At 36.7% G+C, this 23,272-nt stretch overlaps 1 protein-coding gene and 1 long non-coding RNA gene across 6 annotated transcripts in view; one reads left to right on the top strand and one right to left on the bottom strand.

Moving 5' to 3' along the window:
* Positions 1 to 23,272, top strand: part of GLIS3 (GLIS family zinc finger 3) — a 170,151-nt gene that overhangs the window by 26,572 nt on the left and 120,307 nt on the right. For all 5 annotated transcript variants that reach the window (XM_083882937.1, XM_083882939.1, XM_083882940.1 and 2 more), the window contains exons 2-3: positions 10,387 to 10,594; positions 15,098 to 16,229. In XM_083882937.1, the coding sequence (XP_083739063.1) occupies positions 10,464 to 10,594; positions 15,098 to 16,229 (1,263 nt within the window). In that variant the 5' untranslated portion in view covers positions 10,387 to 10,463. The remainder of the gene's footprint in view (positions 1 to 10,386; positions 10,595 to 15,097; positions 16,230 to 23,272) is intronic.
* On the bottom strand, positions 4,841 to 11,833 carry LOC310922408. Its single transcript, XR_014592421.1, has 2 exons — positions 11,733 to 11,833; positions 4,841 to 7,672 (listed from the first exon to the last, which is right to left on the bottom strand). It is a non-coding gene; the product is annotated as an uncharacterized lncRNA (long non-coding RNA).

Here is a 23,272-nt window from a genome sequence, read left to right on the forward strand (position 1 = left end):
GGGCATTTGTGGTGGTGGCATTTCTCTTACTGAGCAGCTGCTACACAGACTGAAGAAGTGGCTGGATACCTGCCTGCTGATGGGAAGTAGTGAATACATTTCTTATTTTGCTTTGCCTTACCATGAAGTTGTTTCCCTTTTTTATTAAACTGTCCTTATCTTGACCCAGGAGCTTTTGCCGTCTTTTCTTCTTCTGTCCTAATGTGGGTGGAGGGGGAGAGACCAGCTGGGTGGGCATCTGGCAACATCTGGGCGCTCACTGAAAACTCTTGCAAAACCAGACTGCAGATATGTCTGGTTTTTGAAGAAAATACACTTTCTTCACTCAGCCTGCCCTTGCAGACTTGATTCTTGAATGTTGCTTGAGGAGGAAAAGCTAGTCATATAAAGGATAAATACTATAACAGTTGTTTTGGTTATTGCATTTTCTTCAATTATAAGGACTTTAGGTCCTCTCTGTTGACCTGATTTAGTTATCTGTAGCCTTTTGGAAGAGGAATGGGCTTTGCTTTGCATTTTTAGCATGCAGTATGCATTGTAAGTACGTCAAAAGCAAACGTTTTTCGACACAGAATTTCATGAACTGTAGAATAGAGTGTGAATTTCAATATTATTGGGATATAATGACAGCTAAGTGTGAGGGATTTATATCCAATTCACTTTAACTTTAGGAATGGCAGTCTCTGAGTTGTGGGGAATCAAATCCCTGCAATTTAATGAAAATCATACCAGAATATTTAAAAAACACACACTAAATCTTATGAAGAATACGTAAATGCTTCCATATGACAGAAATTTGAAGAATTACCTAAGCAGCTCGTAAGGCCAGGTTCTGTTTGTAAAAAATTACCTGTATACTTGTGAATTTAACGTCACTGAAATTCACTACGATGATGTCCTCAAAAATCACATGATCCATTTTGAGTATTTTCCTCTTACGTGTTTAGCAAATTCTCTCTCTCAAACTAATGTGAAGATGGATACCACTCTTATTTTTTTTTTTAGAGGTATAGAACAGAGATACACAGTTGGGTTGACCAGCTTCTTAAAAAGGTTTCAGTGACCATCAGGACATTTTTTCTGAGGTTTCCACCCTTTAACAAAGGTACTTAGCTCAGCCTTGCCTTTTTTATGCCTTTTGTCTGTGAGCACTTCTTTCCACCGTTCCGATGGCCCTTGCAGACACCATTGCACTGGGATCCCACTATGGTTTCCTGTGTCTTCACCTCAGACCTTAGTCAGGAGCCAACTTTGGCTGCCAAACCCTGCCAACACGGCAGCCTCCCCTTCCCAAAGTAATAGCTGTGGTTAAGACGTCATTCTTTGTAAATCAGTTTTGGCAAGGACAGCAGCTAAGGGCAGGAGCAGGACTGGTATTTAGGGCCCTAAGCCATTCAATTGGCCTTAATCCTCCCTCTTATTAGCCTGGCTTTGTGGAAGGTAGATGGACTCACTTTAAAAAGATGAATCAAGCTTTCATTTTGGTCTTTTCTTTTTTGGTCGCAACAACAAAAAGACCTGGGAAACTCTGATTAATTAGTATGGCTTGGGCTGATGAAAATAATAAGGAATAAAGAATAAAATTGAAAGAAAAATGTCTAAAGCTTTGAGAGGAGTGGAAGCATGTGGTGCCAATACAGATTTTAAGTACTTCTGTCTGTTTGTATAATTTTCCCAGGATTTGCCTCTCCTTGACATGAAGAGCTAAGGTGGCAAGACAAGTAAGAGAGTTTTGTTTGGACCATGATGATGCTGGTAGTGGCCTCCTCTCCAAAAGTCATTTTAAATAACAAGAACCACTGTCATTCTGTTATTGCAATGCACCTTATTGGCCCTGTATGTCATAGAATGAGATTGCATGGGAAGATAGTAGAAATTTCCAGAGAATGTGTGGTAATCATACAGGTGGACTTGTAAGGACTAATTTTTCAGTCTAGAAAATGTTCTTCCAAATAGCTCTGACATATTCCTATATCCTGAATTGAGATAATTCATGCTATGCATAAGTAAGTAAATCTTTCTGGTAGGACTGATATTCTCTTAAACACAGGAGTTCATTTTATAGGTTCCACTTGGCTTTTGGCTTCTACATTCTTATAAGTATTAGTTTCCTTGCTCTTTATGCTTCCTTCAGGACATAATTATCTGGCTTTATGAATTAAGGACTTTTGGCAAGATAGTTACAGTTACTGAATCCAGGGTATGTTTGAGCTGATTGTTATGAAGGTGGAACAGCAAAATACGAGTGTGAGAACTTTATTAACGATGAAAATAACACGTCAAAATAATTTTCTTTTTCTTGGTGAAGCACTTTTGTTTCACCAAAAGTACCTTTGTTTTCATTGTGTGTGTAAAGAAATTTGCATAATTGTTTGAGATTCTGCTACTGTAGCAATTCAGACTTTGCTGGTGTCTGATAGACATGCTTGAAATTTATATATTAGTTAACGAGATTATCACTTGAAAATACAATTGTATTTTTACTGAGAAGTTTTTCTGAGGTGATTTAATATATTGGTATTTAATGAAGCATGAAAGACTTAAATGAACCATGAAAGCAACAGTTAAACTAATTAACTGAGTATAAAGCCTCTTAGAATATGTATGTTATATGGGCTGTATGCTTATTATTTCTGCCTGGTTAAACTGACAACCAGGATAACATTCTTACATTTTAGGAGAAGCAACCTTAAACAGTATCTTGTTTTTAATGGGAGGAAAGAAAAAAAATGTGCTGCTCAGAATCTCAGGGGCAAGCAATACTGTTTGAAAAATAGTGATGTCCTTGAACAATTGAGTTTATCTGGGAAACAAAAAAATGCTGAATGTGACTGCAAGTTGCTTAGATTCCTGCTTCCATAGTTTCTGAAGTTCTTTCCAGGTTAACACTTGTTACCTGTTTTAAATGGGTATCACTATTAAACATTGGCTTTTATCATTTATATTTTCATTTATATATCATTTATATTAACGGTTGGCATTTATCTTTTATACTTTTTTTTTCTGCTCTTGTGCATTTCAGTCTCTGAGAGGAGGAAAGATGCTTTTCTGAGAAAGAGTAGTCAAATACCTTGGATTATCTGTTAAGATTTCGAAAGGGAGCCTCACGTGGGATTAGAGTTTAACATTAAACAACACTTTTATTACATGCTTTTTTTGCTGAACTCATGCTATTGCTGAATCATGATGTGCAGCACGTCTGGCACTGGCAAATATGTGGCGAAGACTGAGGTCTGGCCCATGCTGGAGGTAGAAAACAATCTTCTTGCTCTTCTCTCCTCTGCTCAGGACTCCTGCACTGTTGCTTGGATGGAATCATCCTTGCATCCTTGTATCCTTCTCATAGAGCACTGGAGTTTGGGCAGCCTTCATCCCCTGAGAATCTGTTCCCTCCCTCCTGGTGATGCTCTGCTGCATCCCCTTTTCTGAGTGAATAAAGGAGGCAGAAGGTCTTGCCTTTGCCTTGCCCTGGAGGAAAGAAGGGATCTTCTCCTTCCCATCACTGCCCATGCAGGCAGAAGAACACATAAGGTGTGCCACAAGGAGGATTGATAACAGCCCAGTGAACACAGCAGAAAATCAGAAATTACTGTCTTCAACAGATTGCTGTGCTGATTTGCTTTGATAAGTGGGATGATAAGGTCTTTAGAGCAATGCATCAACATGTGCCCAGAGTTACAGACAGCAAAGGTCCTATGTGGTGTTTTCAAAAACGTTGGGAACATTCAGATAACAGAAGTTATTTTGAGCGTGCTTCAATTAAAATTGAGGGAAAAGAAAATCAGGAATTAATGGAAAATATTCCAAGAATGTATTTCTAACATGAAGAAAAGCACAGATGTGCAGTGAAGGTTGAACAGTGCTAGAAGCTGTTGTGGCAGATGGAGTGTTGCATAGTGCAGAGAATTATATTTTCTAGAAAATTTTCTTATTGCCTCTCCATAGTTGGCTGCATTGCAATCAGATGGTATCAGCAAAGAAGTATTCCAACCAAATTGCTGGAATCAATTCACTTATTTTGCAGATGACTGCAGTGCTGTTAAAACACTGGACAAAGTGTTTCCCTATTGATTTCATTTGAATCCTATAATTCATAATATATGAGGAAGTTTTAAAAATACTATTTTTTATCTGCTTCCCAAGTAATGCCACATGTAAGTGAAATTGTACTCTATGGTCTCACCATACATACTGATATTTATCTGTGTTTATTCAAGTCAGAATCAGGCAGTAATTGCCCAGTGGCACTGCAGCTGGAAGGTGTTGTCTCCTATTATCTCAAATTCCAATACAACTATCTTCTATTCTTTCAAATACCTGTAAATTTCCATTTTGATTATAATAATTCTTTTCTCTTTGTCTGTATTGTAGTGGTATTCTGAGAAGCTGGCCAATACTGAAACTTAAAACATGAAATTTGGTGGGTTTTTCACCTGATATTATTCACCATTAGGTTCATATATTGTACTTCTAATAGAGTTTCTCTTGATTTATACCAGCTATTTGATTATGAGGCTTGCACAGTGTATTAATAGTTCAGAAATACAAACTAGTCAGGGTAAGTTTTGTAAATAGAAACTGGTTACTAATACTATGGAAAAGTAATAGTACAAACCAAATGTGTAAAACTTTAAGTTTTCTGCAATAGAAAAGCACATACCATATTATCCTAATAAGGACAAAAGCAGAAGTCATCTAATGTTACTGATAACAAATAGGGAGTTACCCATTGCAGCTAAAACATTTATATTTTAGTTCAGTTAAACATTAACTTGTATGTGCACTAGTTAACTGATAACGTCTTATATTTTATGCAAAATAAAAAAAAACCCAAAGTAGATTTCAAAACAACTTTTTAATAACTGATAGGTCTTCCTGATATAGATAAAACTGATTCAAGATTAGCATGAGATATTACAGATGTCTGCAGATCCAATTGAAAACCTTTGTTTTACTGTGTCTGTTCTTTCCTGGAAGTTTCCTGAACCTGACTGTTTCATAATGTATTCTTAGCTTAGTCATTACAAGACCACTGTTTTCATTTGTTTAAATTTAGTGGTTAAAGTGTTCCATAGAAGTAGGTGATCTCATTGCTGTCTGCTCTAAACCAGCTAAGTTAATCACCTGTGAGGTATTGTTTTCACTGGTCTGTTCTGGATAATTTTTTACCTTAGTTCCAGTTGAAGGGAGACATTGTTTTTCATTGTGCTTTGTCAGTCTCTTTTGTCTCACAGTTGAGTTGCTGGAAGTACATGCTTGGTTACTTCATACAAAGATTGCAAATAACATTGGAAAATTAGTGCAAGTTAATTTAACCCAATGCACTCTGATGCTGAAAAAAACTGCCTTTACAAGATTTGAAGCATGAAGAATCTTTAAAGTGCGTACACAGTATTGTCTCTTAGTACCATGCCATCATATAATTCTGTTTAGTGCATTTTCTTGGGATTATTTTTATTGATTGTAAAGATTAGGTCTCTGTGAACAGTGAAGAACATGGGTATATTCAGTACTAATCAGATTAATGGGTGTCTAACTTGGTGTTCACAGTGGATATTGCCAAAGGATTTGAAGAAATTTGTTACTTAAAAGCCATTGTTAATTGTGTGAAGAAAAACACAGGCTGTGATCATAACCATGATGTTAAAACCAGTGGGCTTTTAGGATCTTAATTTCAGGGTTTTTTTTTTTTCTCTAACTACAAATCCTTGATTTCTTTTTTAATTTTTGTTTTGTTTTTAAAGATAATAAATGCTAAGAATCACTGTTTCACTAGCACATAGTATCTGCATGGTGTATTGCAGTTGAAAAACTACAATATTCTGTAAGACTTGCAACACAAATGATAATTCAGCAAATTTTGAGTCATAGTTTAATAATTTACTTGTACTTTGAAAAAAATTCCAGCTTGCATGCCATAAAAGAAAGCTCATACCTAATGTTCTTGTGACTGAATTTTTTGTCTAGTTCACCTAGAAACTTCAAGGTCCTTTAATCTATGTGAAGGATACATTCACACAGTCAGCCTTTTTCCTCTGGTCTCTGCCCTCTTCTGTATTTATTGTCTTACACCACACATTTTTTTTTTTTTTCTCTTTTCTGCCCATTTTGGTGAATAAAGAGTTCACACAAATAACAGTGGAAGCCTGATACGAGGGAAGCATTAAAACCAACCACTCCCATAGCTCTCAATATTTTACATTACAATATTCTCCATGTACATTTTCTGTGTACGTGGACACAGAAAATCCCCTGGGGAAATAACTTCTGCTCTCTTACTGCAATTCTTTTATTTTTAGCTGTTGCTCTAACAGGTTTTCAGATCACTTTAGTGGCTTTGTTTCATAGTGATTAGTTCAGTAGCCATAGAATTTATTAGTCTGAGTGATGTTTGAATTTGACCTGGTGTTATGTATTTGGAATGTAGGTAGTGTTTTCCAGAATACCTAAAAATTAAAGCTGTTTCTGCTTTTATATGTTTTTGTTGACCATGATTTTCCATGTATGGAAAGCATAGTTTACAGTTTCAACGCTTTGGTGAATTAGTTTCGTTTTGTAACCTGAGATACTTGGCAGAATAAACAAAATGTTGTTCTTGACATGGAGAAGTATACAAAGAAATTGGTTCATTTTCAGTCAATATCTGATAAAAGAAATTAGTTTTAAAATGAAACTGATTTTATATTGGACTCTTCCTCCAAAAAGTAAGAGAATTACATAAATTAAGAAAATCTCATCTAAAATTTTGTGTATCTAAAGCAGTTGTATTTTTCTGCATTCTTTGGATGTTCTCCAGGAGATTGCAGTGAAATAATTTTGCATTTCAAGGTTGAGTGAAGCTTAGCCATTAACCAACTATAGAGAATAAACAGGGAAAATAGGCAGGCTAATGAATGAGGAAGTAAACAGATTAAAATATTTCCATAAATTTTTTTTGCTGTTTCTACTTGTTAACTATTACTGTTATTTCTTGATAAGGAGCAGCTTTGTTTTATGTGTTATTATGTTTATTTGGAATAAAGGATCTGCTCTGGTCAGCTGTAACTCTTACAATGAGCCACTGCAGGGCTGATACCACCTCCTTAGTTGTTATTGGCTTTATTGGACTGTCTCCTGATTTATATCCTAGTATAAAAGAAAAGGGATTACTTCTTGTACTTATTTAAAATATTAGCTTATATATTTTTCTTAGAATCTACAATGTCATTTAAACTGACTGATATCTTCCTGAGAGTTCCCTGTTTGTCTCAGCTGATGTGGATTCAAGGCACTGAGGAACTTCTGGTTGTCCTTTCACTGTCCTGAAATTTTCAGGCTTAGAGACAATGATTTGGGAAACCTGAACTGAGGGTTCACAGTGCCTGTGGCACTGTGGGTATGTGGTTCCAAATGCTGATGCCAGACATTGTCATTGTGGCAGCTGACATTTATTCAGAGCTTTTGAACACACATTCTGTCAGCTTGCCTTTTAGCAGCAGGCTCATGCATGTCCATTTTTTGTCCATTTTTTTGTCCATTTAACTTTATGCTGGATCAGATGTGCTCTTGTGCCCACTTTTGTGGTGGGCTTGAAGTCAGAAAAAGCTTCCCATCTTGAGCTCAGACTTGATTCAGCATAGATGGAATTGTATACTGCTGTCTGATTCAGGTCAAATTGATGCTGTTCAGTGACCTGCAGGGCACAGACAAGGTATTAATGAAGGTCATTTGACACATTTACGCCTTTATGAAGCAGCTGATGAAATGTTATTATGATTTGGCTTTCCACAGCAGCATCCTTTTGACTTTGCAGTCTCTTTCAGTGGTGGGAGATGATAATTTATTCTCTCATGATAATCTCCCCTGCCTTCTTTTCAGTGGGAGAATTGTTATTTTTTTTTCTCATAACAGGAAATGTTTGTCAATGGTGAAAAGAAAAAAACCTCTTGCTTCTGTTTCTGCATCAGAGAAAAGTCCGGGCAAACGTTCATGAGTCTTGCATAGCTTTAGTTTGTCATTCCAGTGATACAGTCTCTCCAAAGTACTTAATTTCTCATATTTTCTTTTCAATGGCTATCAACCAGGCCATTTTTGGTCATCATCTTTACCATAACACAGCAAATTCTCTTACCTGCTGTTGGCATCCCTGAGGTACTGTTTATACACAGATACTAACAGCAGACCCTGTAACTGAAAGAGAAACCAGGATGCATTGAAGATGCAACTTTCTGTATTTAACAGCACTTGTTTGGCACTACTGCCTTTTCTGCTTTTTCTGCTGGGATCTGGGTTTTTTTGTTTTTGTTTTTTTTTCTGACATGTAAGTTTCAAGCAGCTCAGATTTAGTTATGAATAAATAGCAATTTTACTGTATCATTTGCAGATTGTTGTTGGAGATGACATATGGCCTTTCCCTAATGGAAATCTGAAAAACGCACAGTCCTTGATTTCCTGATGTGATAAAGCAGATGTTATTGTTACTACTGAAATTTGTTTAAAGTGGCCTCTAGGTGAAGTGTGTTAATGGCACCATCCAGGAAAGGATCAGTATATATTTGGTACAGTTTCTTAATTTATTTACATTTATTTAACTTACATTTATGTATTATTAATGATTCCATTTATTTATGTATATGTATTTACGTGTATATGTGTACATGTGTATATGTATATAGGTGTATATATTTTTAGATATGCACACAAACACTCTCTCCAGGCATTACAACTGCATTTCAGTATCAAACCTGATTGAGTTTCCTACATTGTTATAGTGCACTTCTCTTTTGTATAATTTGGTGCAGAATGTCTTTGGTTCTACACTCTAAAAGCACTTTTCTGAAAAATAGGTAACTGAACATTTACAATAGATTACTGAAAAATAGTTCCGTTACAATAGGTAACTGAGCACAAATAGACATATTATGTTGTATTATGTATTTTTATAGTGTTAATGGGACTTGTAAACTTTTTATTTCACCCCATCCAGCATTTTGCTAAGAGGAGGATCACGTTATTATCAGAGACAACTTATATTTTTTGCTTAATATTTGCTACTGGTTCCAATTTAATTATATGTAACATTGTAAAATCAACTGCTGAGTAGCACATTGATTCAGCTTTAGTGAGTTCAAAATATGTACTTTTCCTGCTTCAGAGGAAAGAAGTTAAAATACCTTCTCTATTTTCTTTTGATTTAATTGAACATCTGTTGTGGGAACAGTCAGTGATCCTACAAGAGCTTAAATGCTTTATTGTGGTGTCCACACAACAAAGTGGAGTTGAGTGCAGAATTAGGAATTCTCTTTACATGTTTGTCTTTGGAACTATTTGATCTGGAGGGGGTTGAGGGATTTGGATTTTCTTCCTTTGACTAGGAGAGCCATAAATGCCTTCATGGACTTCCCTCTGCAGTCCACAACCCATCTGAAGAACCTGGAGAAAAGGTTGTATGGGTTGTATGCCCATATCAAAAGTAGATGTAATTTAGGAAAATGGTTTACATTTAAATACTTTTCACTGTTTGTCCTGATCTTGCTGTCCTGCTTTGTGAAGTATTCTGAACACAAGGAAGCAGCTAGGAATGTGAATTGTCTAATTATGAATTTCCAGCTGTGATGAGTATTTGCTAGATGTCCAGCAACTTCCATGTTATGACCTGCATTTTAGCTTTCTAATCTCAGTTACTTTTTTAATGGGGGCAATCTTGTAAACTACCAGAGATTTAGATCACAGGACAGAGTACACTGGGCATTTTGAAGGTATGTCCTAATGGCCAGGTGCCTTTTGTGTTACTGTGTAAGAGCCATCAGTTTGAGTCATGGCAGCAGTGATTAAGGGCAGACTGTGGCTTTTAAAGAAAGCCTAGAATGCTTCTCAGTTTGATTCAGCTGGGATTCCTCTACCTAGACCTTTGAGGAATGCTGGGTTCCAGCTGTAACTCTCTTCTGCTGATGGAACTATGCAGCCAGCACTGCAGTCTGTGTGGTCTCCTTGTTTTTTGCATGGCTGGGGGTAGGAATGATGGAAGGGCTTGCCATGGATTGCAGCTGCAGAGTTTGGTAGGACATGGTGCTGTTCTGGCAGCCTCCTTGGGTTCTCTGTTCCTGTCTTCTTCGTAGAGAGCTGTCCCTCAGCTGAGAGCTCTTTTACCTGGTGCTTTTCTTGGTGTTTTTCTGTCATGCCTGGTCTTTAATTTATGTACTTGACATGTCTTACACATGCATAATCTATTTATTGCCCTGTGGAATATTTCTATTTATGTTCTGAGAAGCGTGCAAAATTCTTGTGGTGCTCCCCTGTTTTGCCCTTCTCTGAGGATTCCTGTTACTTTCTGGAGTTTGCAAGTGAGTTCTGTGCCTCATCATGGGTTCATGAGAGGTAAATACTAACCTGCTTTGTTTGTTTCAGGGGGCCTTGGTTATGGAAACAAGTGCAAGTCCATTGGAAAAGGCAGAGGCAACAATGCAATAATCACCAGCAATCCCATGACAGTTCAACAGCTGGGACCTCTTCCACCTCCAGTGAATCAGCTTCCATCAGCATGCAGCCAGATCAGCCCTAGCTTACAAAGGTCTATGGATGCTCCCAGCCTGAGTGCTTCTCCATCAGATACAAGGTCCTCAATTACCTTTCTGTATTCAGTACTTTAAGAGGAGGGGGTTTTAAATTTTTCTGCAATTAAAATGTGACATTTCTGATTATTAAAACTGGAAAATCATTCTCTTTTATGCTGCAGGAAATTGAATTCTGTGCAGTTTAATTCAGATCAACTATAATCATACTGTTTGGATCATTCAAATGATGGTTGAAATTTGGCCAGGCAAAATCTGTGTGTGATAGGACTTTTTTAATTAGATAAAGGCTGTTTTATAGTCACAAACTAGATTTTTGTACTAGGTATAGGAAGTGTTATTGAGGATGAAAGCAGAAATAGTCCACACATTACATAATGCTAAGTGTGCCACTTGGTGCTTTCAAGTAACACCAAAGACAGACAAAACCCCATAAATGCTCTGCACACGTTCCTCTCTCCTCATCAAATGCTTTTGCTTTCAAATGATTTGTTTACATAATTAATCAGATCATTTGTCCTTGAAAACTTGTTAGTTTTCCTAGTTCTGTTCAGAAGGTAAAAAATAGCCATGACCACTTCCCATAAATGTTGCCTTTTTATATCACTACCCACAGATAAATATTTATTTATTAATTTTATATGCTTAAATAATTTCTGAGATTATGACTTTGAGTTTTGTCAACAAACACAAATTAGAGGAAAACAAATATTTGAGAACCACCTTGTAAATACATTAGGCATATCCTGGATGTTAAACATACAGTGAGAAAATACTCTAGTGTATTATTTTGGAATCTAGATTCCCCATTGCTTACTGAGTTGAAATGTAGCTTCTTATTTACAAAAGACCACAAGAGTCCCTATTCTCAAAGCAATTTATACTTATTTACATGTTGCTTTGTTACAAGCCAAGGGACATTCCTGAAATAATTTATATTGGTACTATTCAAAAGGAATAAAACCTTCCTTTACTCTTAAGACAATTTCTAACATTTCTGTCACTTTTTTATGAAGACTGACTGCCCTGGGAAAATTTACAAAATTAATTATGCTTCCTATGTAACATGTCAGCAAAAACCATTCAGTGCTAAGATGATGACAAATGACAAATCCAAAGACATGCCTTTCAGATCAAATAAAGCTGATGCTAGAAAAATATAATTAGATAATTTTTACTTACTTAAGTTTTTGGTGTGCCTGTATGGTTCCAAAACATGGTTGGATGTACTATGTCAGCACTGACACAGTTTTAGTTTTATTTCAAAGAAACATTTACTAAGGGCAAACTGAAGTTGAAACTCTGGCAGAATCAAGGCTGTGGTGTCCCTTTTAATGATTTATCAGTGAAGGTGTTATAAAATAAGTTTGTCCCACAAAAAAATGTCTATTTCAGCAATTTTTGCCTCCATTTGTCTGCTTTATAGGGAAAACAAGTTTAAAGTCAGATTTTAACTCACAGATTGTCAAAACAGTGTGGATTTTTTTCCTTTTATTGGTGTTTTTGGGAAGGTAGGTTATTTGTTGTTGCGTTTTGAGCTTCTGTTTTGTTTTTTGATGAAATTTCTTGACCTATAAACTACTTTTGTCTAAGTGAAGTTAACAGGTTCTTCCTGGGCAGAGTCCTTTCTCTGGATTTTATCTCTCAGGCACTATGAACAGTGTTCACTGGCAGCTCAATCCAAACCAGATTATTTGTTGAATTTACCAAATCTGAAGTGATTTTTCTTGATTCTTACTGACGCAAGAAAGAAAACAGTTGGCAAAATGAGAGTTTTGCTACACATAGCATCAGATTCTGGTGTATAGACCATGGGGGATAAAACCTTCCCCATTTTTTTTGAGTTTCTGCAAAACTTTTTTTGAGTATTCAGTTGTGTTGCTTGAAACCAGATGTGGTACTGCCATTTGCTTTGACTCAAGTCATAAAAAGACCTAGGAAAGACAAAGGGTTCTTGGCTAGTAAATAGAAGACCACTAAAAGAGAGAAAACCATAGTTTTCACTCTTCCATGTTTATGTTTAAGATTCTGGATTATACTCTGACATTGTGGCCTCTTTACACAAAGGGAGAATACAATGAAATTGCAGGTTATCTCTTGCAAATGTTAATGAAATTGCTGGTCCAAACTCAAACCGGTTTAGTTTGCAATAAGCAGATGCACCAACTAATGCCTGAGATCTGAGAATCTGGCACTCTGATAGATCTGGTCCCTCATTTTCATATTAAGTGCATTTATTTCCCCTCTATTAGAAAAATACTTAATCACAGGGCTGAATTTTAGTCTTCATTTATTTGAAAGCTGGATTTTTATTTTATTTTATTTTATTTTATTTTATTTTATTTTATTTTATTTATTTAAGATGCTGAAGTGCTGCAGCTTCTTCAGAATAACTGGCTCTTATTATATACTTGAAATTCTGGGCCAGCTTTTTATTTTTGTCCTGTTGTGAGACTTTTAAAAAACAGGTTTTTTTCAGATTCACCAATGGGTATGCCCCTTTCTGTTAGGCATTAGTAGCTTTTTGTATGACACTGGTCCTACTATACATCTGATTAAAATTCTTGTCAGTACAAAAATAGACTTTTTATTGATGCACAATTTCTTTTTCTTTATTCATAAAAGAGAAAATAAAAATTTAAAGAAAAGCTGGCAAAACACTGCCACCCTCTCCTTATACTTTCTAAGTGTGAATATATACATCATAGGATGGAGAAATCAAACCTTACTTGTCTTGCTCTGCTGAAAACTGGATCTCTGTTTGGGGTCACAACATACTAGCATGATTTAATCACCCTATAATGACCTGTGCTTTAACAAAGTTGATTTAGGCTTAATTGATTTAGTTGATTTCAGTATCAAACCTGGTTGGGTTTCCTACATTGTCATGGTACACTTCTCTTTTATATAATTTTGTGCATAATGTCTTTGGTTCTACATAGTAAAGGCACTTCTCTGAAAAATAGGTAACTGAACATTTATGATACAAACCAGGTTTGATACTGATATCAACTAAGTCAACTAAGCCTAAATCAGCTTTTTCACAGTCATCTCTTTAGATCTAAATGGTGCAGCAGACTGACCTGACAGAGCAGTCTCATTTTTCACTCATTTCTCTCAATGCAAATTGTAGTCAGCATGCTAATCATGCTTTTTGTCTATAGTTTGTTTTGCAAGTGCCATTTCAGCCCTGGTGGAGTGGCATAAGGTCCATGACAGTTCCCTGCACTGACATTGGATCATAACAGGATGTTTCTTGTTCTGACACAGCAGATCAGCCACACGTTACTAATCAAGTGTCTTGTGCAAAGGGGTGTTTAACCATCTCTCCCTCTGGCCACCGCAGCAAGGCTTGCTGGTTTTTTAAGCTGCATTTTCCCTGTTTCTGAGCTGTCTTAAGACACAGCACCTGCAAGATGCTTCTCCTCTCTCTTATGCCAAGCTTCCCCTCCTGTCCTTGACCTGTCATTGAAATTCTGCTCTTCTTTAAAATTGTGAAAATAATAAACCCAAGAATTAATCCTCAGAATATAAGGTGTAGGGGCTTCTGTGACATTGTCAGGTTTATCTAGGTACCTACTCAGTTCTTCCTGTTGCAAGAGCTCCTTAAAAATAGAAATTTATATACTGGTAGCACCACTAGCTGGCAGGAAATCCAAGTCTGCCCAGGTGTGAACTGGAAACAAAGAAATAAATCCAGTTAACCTTTAGCCAGCATTTACAGCCATGAGTCAGGGCTCTTGATGTCCCTTTTATTTGCTTTTTATTCCTTTCTGTAGAAAACAATACTTTTAAGGGCCTATATGTTGAGGGATTTAAAAATATCCAAAGAGTATCTGCAGCATAAAGAAGTTTCATAATAAATCTGTGAAAAATGAATGATAACAGCAAGATTACACTTCTGTGAAAAATTTTGATTGCTGGCTTGGAGGCAGATCTTCAAATCAAATCTAAGAAACCTCTTCAGCCAGTTCTCCTGCATTGCTCATTTATTTTGTTTGTTTTGTAAAGTTAGATATTATCTACATTTATAAACTTGATGTATAAAACTTGTGTAGGGAAGTATTTGTAGTATTTGTATGCATTACAGTTGACAAAGTCATTTGGGCTGAATATTTATTCTCTGCGGATTAGTTTTCTTTCTGTTTTCTTTCAAGCAAAAACAGTAGGTGACTCAAATCAATATGAGTTTCATAGAAGGCAGGAACACAATGCTTTGGCTTTAGAAGTCCAAACCTATTTACATCACAATTGATGAAGAGACACACAATAATTTCTGCAGTGGTAGATCAAGAGTCTTTTCAGTAACTTTCTTGCAAAATCTTTAAGTTTTAAAGTTGATTTCCTAAGTGACCTTTTACATGACCTTTTACATGTCTTTGTATAACTCCTGGTACATTAACTGAATGTGCTAAACTTGAGTACGTAATATTAGAGAGAACTTTTCTCACATGTAGCCTTCCCTTAATTTTAAGAGTGTGTGTGTGGAGGTAAAAGATCTACTTCTGAATTGTCTAACTGCTGACTTTATCGTGCCTTTATTTCAGGTCACTCCTGTCATGTGAGTCTCTGGCCTCTACAACATTGAGCTTGTCAGAAGGTCACTCCCCTCTGAGTGCTGAACAAGAGTGGTCACACAGGTACAGGACACTTCCTTCTGTCCCTCCTGACCATGGTTTACAAAACGACAGCGAGCTGGGAGACTTGATAAATCTTTTGCCCGAAGCATCTATGTCCAGTAACTCATTACCATCCTACCTATATGGCATGGAAAATAAGAATACCCCTTACTCTAGCCCTTGCCAGTCCTCAGTCTGGTCTCAAGCAGCCCGCTCCAAAAAGAGAGCACTGTCTCTGTCTCCCTTGTCTGACGGCATCGGGATCGAGTTCAACACAATCATCCGGACATCCCCAACTTCCCTGGTGGCCTACATCAACAGCTCCAGGGCATCACCAGGGAGCATCTCCCCACAGCCTGAGGTCTATGGACATTTTCTGGGAGTGAGAGGAAGCTGTATACCCCAAAACTGCTCTGTTTCAGCTGCCCAGAAAGGCTTCCCCATGGCGAATGGCAGCGTTGCCTTCCCAGGGTACGCTGAGGACGGGACAGGTGAGTACCAGCGGATGCAGCAGCTGGAACAAGCCAGCTTGCAGATGCTGGCCACAAACAACATGGTGATCCAGCAGGGCGTGCTGCCCCTGGACAGCCAGGTGATGGACATCCTGAAAAATGAACAGCTGGATGATTTCTCAGGCCCTATTGTTGACGTGCCTCTCTCACCCCTGGTGCTGCCACCACCACCACCTCCACCTCCTCCTCCTCAGGGGCCACCTCCACCATACCATGCTCACCAACACCAGCATCCCCACAGCCTCCCCAGCCACAGCCACCCTCTGCAGGGGATGCCTCCCACCCCAGGCGCCCTGCTGGAGGAGGATGATGAGCTGGATGACTTCAATGGCAAGCATGGCTGCTGCTGGGTGGACTGTGGGAAGGTGTACGACCATCAGGAGGAGCTTGTGAGGCACATAGAGAAGATCCACATCGACCAGAGAAAAGGGGAGGACTTCACCTGCTTCTGGGCAGGCTGCCCTCGGAGGTTCAAGCCCTTCAATGCCCGTTACAAACTGCTGATCCACATGAGAGTCCACTCAGGAGAGAAGCCAAACAAATGCACAGTAAGTCTGAGTTCTGTCTTTCTTACCAACTGAAGCCTCTCCATTATTAGGAGAATGCATTGAAGTTGTAATTCTGCCTTTGTTTCTCCCATTTAATGGTGAACTTCTTAAACCAGTCCATGAGACTGAAAGGCTGTTCTGTCTTCCCACTAAACAGAAAGGAAAGGTATTGGAACCCTGGAGGCTAAGAATTTGAGGCTTTCTGTGCTGACAGGCACTGACCCTCAAGAGAACACTACATTTGACCTGAGGCTGTGGAATAGGCTTCCAAAGTTGGATGATAGCACTGGGGTTATGGGTGTGTAGTTTGAATAAAAGTCTGTATCTGATATCACAGGGTGCAAAACTTAGATTTTGAGGTTTTGGTATATAGTAATATATATATAAAGCAATATGGAGGATTTAGGGCATAGGCAAAGCTCTTCTTCTTTTACCTTCTTCTCTATGTGTTTGAGTGATGTTTTGTAATTGAGTGAAAAAAATCCACATTGTGGACCATGGATGGTGGGTCATTGGGCTACAAGTAAAATAATCTAGGTGTCATCTTGTTATTGGACAACTTGTGCTTAAAAGACCTTGGAAAGAGTTAGAGACAGATACATTTTCTACCTTATTAGCTAGAACTCACAACTCGTGAGACTGTACTATAGATGAGAATTAATAAACATCTGAGTCCAAACATGAAAACTGCATTTCCCAAGCATTAATCCTGGCTCTAACAGAAAAAAAGAAAATAAGAAAACCAACAGAAAGATGTTCTTTAATTTGATACATACCAACAGATAGGATTAGACAAAATGTTGTATTTTCTACATTTATAAGCTTTTACTGTAGACTGCAACAAGTGACATGGTAAACCATCATAATGCAAAACTGAGTCACAGTCAGTACTTAAGTATTTGTATGAAGGGTACATGCAGGAAAAGTGCTGCAGAATAAATGTCACAACTTACCTGAAATATTCTTGCATCATGTTACACCTTTATGACTTGAGGAATTTTCAAAACCTTGCAAAATGTTACCACAAGAAACTGAGAAGAGTTGGGCATTTTTTAAGGCAGTTGTTTGTTCTATGGCTAAAAACCACCAAACTCACAGACCTGTTTGTATTAATACATTAGGAATAAATCCCATAATAATTTATCTGTTCACAGGTTCTAGCAGTGAGCATCCAACCCACAAAATCATGTTTTTCTTGCTGTTGTTCTTAAAGTCACTGCAAGTCAATCTAGCACATAGGCAGGCACATGAGTTAATAATCTGACTGTAATCAGTTTATGCTTGGTCTCCTGTGCATCATCTATAATCTCTGTAATTCAGATTCTTGAATTGCCTTACATATGGTCTGTATTTTAGATGACAATGAGCTTTACCTCATTAAGTGCTTATTTAGTGTTGTCAGACAGCAACCTCGCCAGTGTAGTTTTGAGTCCCCAGCATAAATGATAATGAGTATATAACTTCTAGGAATAGCCACTGATTAAAAAACATATGTTTACATGCAGTGAAATTTAAATTGGTACTTGGAGTCTATATCAGTGTATGCCTTGTTGAATAATTTTTTTTAGCATGATGTAGGTATTTCTTTGTACAGTTCAGCAAAAAAGTATTTTTTATTTTCCTGTTTTTTCAAAGGGCCAATGTCATGCAGGATATCTTTCCAAATTTCTCTCCGGAATTTAAAGAACCTAGTAGAGGTTGTGTCATGATGTTAGAAAGGCTTTTTATCCTTCCCTTTTGTCACACCAGAGCCTTAATGTGGGCTCTCTGCTCTCAGAATATTTTTTAAAATTTCATAGTATTATTTTTCTCCTCTTCACATATATTGGGTCAGAGTTTACCATTAATTTCATTTCTTCCTTAAGAATTTCTCATCACTTTTATGGGAAGACAGAGAATGAGGAAAAAAATATTATGAGTCAAGAAAGTAAAGCTTCAAGGGAATATCACATGTAATTAAAGATATAGAGAGAGACATCAGCAGATGAGTAAGGACAGACAATGGGATGAAGAAATAGGGCAGGAATGATGAAACAGCACTGATAAAAAGTAAATCCAAGTAGCCAAGGTCTTTATAAAAGGAGAATTATGATGAAGGATCCTGTAATACTGGGGAAAACATTGTGTTGATAACACTATAAACTCTCTACCCTCCCTGTTCAGAAAGGGTGCTTGCCATGACCTGATTATAAAGCCTCCTTGAGGCATCCTTAGCTTTGAAGATTATTCACTGATGTTAAGTAATGTGTAAGTGGATGAGGTATTTCATATGATAAAATTTTTTGAGATTACTAAGCCAGAACTAAAGTGCACACCAAGTCTTGCTGTGTCACCAAAAAATAAGAGCTGTCTGTATCAGCTTCTCAGTGAGTGATTGCTTTTTGAACATTAAAGTGTGATTAATTTTACTGAAGTGAAGCAAGCATTGCTGGATAGCACCAAGGAGTTTGGATGTCAGAAGAGGGACCCACATACTTTCTTTCATGTTGAGAATTGTAATGAAATGCAGAAATACTGAGGGTGATAACCTTCATAATGTGAGTGTAAATCTGGAACATAGATCCCCTTTCTTAGGATAAGCAAGCAGAAATGGCATTCTTTAGCATGGTTTGATGAAATAACTTGCTGCTTTATTCCTTTACCATTTCACAAATAATTTGGAAAAATGTATTTGCTTTCTAATGTTCAGCAGCCATCATTTCTTGATATTTAGAAAATTTACTTTAGTCAAACATCCTACCTTTCTCACCAAGGAGTGAAATTTGCAATCATATCCATGCCATGTTAGGTTTTAAAGAGAGACTTTGAGTGAGGTTTTTGGGAGAACATTTTGGGCAAAATGATAAGGAAGAATGATTTCCTAATTAATAAAAAACTATGCCAAAGATATCTGAAAATTTTCACTAAGCATCTAAAAAATTATGCTTTTAAGTGCAAAATCAAAACAATCCATTTATAATCTTTATTTTTCCATCTAGTGTTCTTCTATAATTTATTTTCTGGTTCTAGGTCTAGCATGCCTATTTCTCTGAAATTATTGTAGACTAATAGTCTTTATGTCTGCTGCAGTTTGCAGTCTAGTGAGAGATAGTGCAGTAGGCCAAGCAGAAAGAGGGAAGGAAAAAATGCTAAATATACATCTATTATATTAATAAACCAGATTTACTGTGAAGAATGCAGCAGAAGTTGTGTTGGAGGTTTTTCACAAATGGGACAGGTTTGCTGGGATATGTTCCTTGAGTTTTGTTAGAACATTAATCTCATTTACAAAGTTGAGACAATTGAAAGATGGCAACACCTCACATCTTGCTAGCAGCAGCTAAAAATTTCTTTGTTACAGGGCATTTTAAAAACTTTCCAGCCAATAGCATATTGCTAAAACTGACAGATAATTGTTCTAGCCAATCACTAAAAGCACAGATACACCTTCAAACAATGTTTGCTTTCATGTTTTCTGTTAACAATACACAGTACTCCATTATTAAGCTTAAAACCTTCTACTATCTTCCTAGGCATATTTTTCTGCAGTCTTAAGGTCTATCCTGGCTAAACCTAAAAACTCAAATTACTGTTTCATGTCCTTGCTTGCTGTACAAATTGCATCTTTTCTAGTTTCAGACTTTGCAGCTGCAGCTGACTCTAAGCTCTCTGCTCTCTCTGTTTTTGAGGCTTGTTTTCACAGCTTTCTGAAAGTCTTCTTACCTTTAGTATTTCCCACAGTAAGTCATTGAGAGGAACTATCTTAATACAATCTATCAAGACATCCTGTAATCAAAGGCATCACACACTGATCATTGTGTAAACATTGCATGTATTGATGGTTTCCAGCAGTTTGCAGGACAAAATCTTCTCACTGAGCATAAATTGCAGTGGGTCCTAGTCAATATACTTGTCTTGTCAGTACATTTACTTGTCAGTACTGTTTATCTCTGTACTGCTGCATGTTCAAAGTGTATTATTACACACTGTGCTGTGTGTCCATAAGGATTGCTGTGGTAGATCAGTGAGATTCAAGAAATTTCAGTGATTTTTAAGGTTACATCTAAGGATTACTCCTAAGTTGCATTGTTGTAACAATACAGAAATAATACGAAATCAGATACACAACTTCATAAGCTGAACTTTGTGACATAATTATATTCTTTTCTATTATTGTATTGTGGTGATGAAATAATGTAACATGAGAGACTTTGCAGAACAGCTAGGACTTCAATACTTGATATGCTTATCATTAAAACCCATAAAGAACCACGTTTACAGCTAAAATCAGAGTCAAGTGACCTCAGCATTTGTATTGCCATGTCTGAGTTAGTATCTATTTATCTATGTAACAAAAATTTGGGGCAATAAACTAAGCTGCAAGAGATACTCAGCTCTTTAGTTCCTGATTGTTCTGGATGACCTTTCTGCTTTGATTCTGGAAGAAAAAAAGTGTTGAAGGGTGAGCAGTAACCAAATATCAGCACATCAGTCAGGATGATCAGATCCAAACTTAAATAATTTGTTTGGAATAGCAATTATTTAAATAGTTGTTAAAATGCATTGGGCTCCCTTACTGTTCCTTAAACATCTTTCATGTTCTATTCTAACTTGCATTACATGGAAAGCATTCTTCTTTTCGGTGACCTGATTTAATGACTAAAAAAATTATTCATGATATGGTAATGCATATTTACTGTCTGCTCCTAACTTCTTCATAGAAAGTGGGTATAGCATGCTCTAATGTGTTGTATTTATTAATCTGTGCATTAGCTTGTATTTTGTAGGAATAAGTCAAATAAGAAAAAGTGTGAATAAAAATTCATATTGAGGTGCAAGTAGTAAGTACAACAGCGTTTGACAGCAGTTACCTCACAGTAGCATTTGAGGCTTCCACAGATTTCCTTTGGATTGGAAAAAGGCTGAATTCCCAGTAGCTGTTGAAACCTCAGAGTAGCAATTGTCCAATGCCAACCTTTGTTCTCTTTGTCTCCACCTGTGAGCTTATTTCCTATTCAGGTTCCCTTCTTTTTTTAGTGAACAATTTTATTTTTTAAGTTCAGCTCCAATAAGAGGTATTTAATTAGCCTTATTGTGCTGCTATGCAAACACGAAGCTTAACACATTTATTCTGGTGTGAGCAACAGCAGCATGATGTTAGAGAAATTCCCAGCTCACACTTTACAGCTTCATTCAGAATAATTCAGCACTAAGAATGCTTCCCCCTTTTGATGCTGAGTTCAGACTTATTGCTTTCTGTGAACTCTGAGCTTTGCTTCAGTCCAGTGCCTTCAGTATTGATAGGCTCTACATGACAGCATTTTTTTAGTGCATCTGTTTGAAATTATACAAGCCAATAAAACTGCAGGTATTCCTGTCCAATTCGAAGCAACATCCATTTAACATCTGCTAAATACCTGAAATTATCCCACAACACTTCAGTCTGCAAACCATGTAAAACAGAAGGTATGCAAAAAAAACCACATGAAACTTAAAATACTTTTTTAATGCTTTTTTTTTTTTTCTTGAGACATAAGCAAGCTTCCTTGGGTGAGCATCAGTATTTGGATGGATGTGTGCTGTTTGAAGAATATGTCCTTGGAAAATGGTGTTTAAGTGGAAATTTTGATTAAAACCAGCCATGCATTCTCTAAAAATGATTGGGTTTTTTTCTCCGTCTTTGGGCTTTAGCATTGTGTCTTCATATGGTATTTTATATATGGCATGTGCAAATATTTTATTTACAATATATGCCATATTTCTTGATAAGACCATATCACATCCTATATTGTACTGAAATCTTGATAAAATAGAAACTATAAAAATTTTTGATAATTTGATTTTAAGTATTTGAATGACCTTTTTTTTGCCTTTTGACTTAGGTAATTGAAAAATTTAAAACAGAACTTCAGTGAAATTTTGCAAACAGGTATATTTTTAGTTCCGTTGTGATCCAGAATGTGAATGTGAAGTATCCTAAAATAAAAATCGACATTCCAAATTGCACAAATACTTACATTTGTGTGAAAAGTTTCTAAGTTTTTACCTCTCTGTGTTTGTGGACAGTCACAAAAAATTATTTTATTTATTTTTATTTCCCTGTAGCATACTTTTAATTAAATATATTTTAGATATTTTTCATTGCTATACCAAACTATAAATAAATGGTAAAGTTAAAAATTAAGAACTCTTAAACTACAACTACTTGAAATAAGGAACCCTAAAACATACTTTATGTCTGCCAAGGTTTCAGCTGCAAGAAATTTGAAGGGTGCTCTGGTGCTGGGTTTTTGGTTGGCTTGATTTGGGTTCATGTTTTGCATTTTTGTTTGTTTTTTAAACTTAGGTTTTAGGAAATTACTTGAATTCAAAGCTGAGAGGATAGAAGGCAGGGGACTAATGTTGCTGTTGATAGTTTGGAGCATGTTTTTGTGAAGATTGGATTACTCTCCAAGTCATGAAATCTTTTTAGATAACTTCTGCTCTTTCCTGCTAAATTTCTTTCGGCTTTTCAGCATCCCTCTTTGGTTGGTGACTGGACCTCCATCAGGAACAGAGTCAGTAAACTTTGAAACTTTCCATTCAGTGATAGAAAAGGTTAACAATATCTGATGATATTGTTGGAAAATGCAAGTTACTATACAGTTACAACAGAAACAGACAAGTACCTTTCCCAGAAAACATGATTCTGTTTTAAAGAAAGGAAGAGGGAAGTGGAGGGAACTAGTTAATAGATTGTGCCATCCATTGCAATGTTACTCCTTCAGGAAGGAAATACAGTTTTACTCTAAAAGTAAACACACTGTCAGCTTCATTCAGGTGATTGGCACTGATTTCCTAAGGATTAGGGGTTTAATTAATGCTTCTGGTGTTCTGTGGAAAACCTCCCAGACATCTAAATCTTATGGTATATCTGTGAACATGGGCTTTAAATTCAAGTGTTGACTATTAAGCTGCACAGAACAATCATTGGATTATTTGTACCGAGTGGTTAGGAAATGGAAAAATGCCAAATAGCTTTTTGCACTAAATATGTTTGGTGCACTATGTATGTTTAAGTATGT

The sequence above is a fragment of the Zosterops lateralis genome (assembly GCF_965231275.1).
Source record: "Zosterops lateralis genome assembly, chromosome: Z".
Lineage (NCBI taxonomy): Eukaryota > Metazoa > Chordata > Aves > Passeriformes > Zosteropidae > Zosterops > Zosterops lateralis.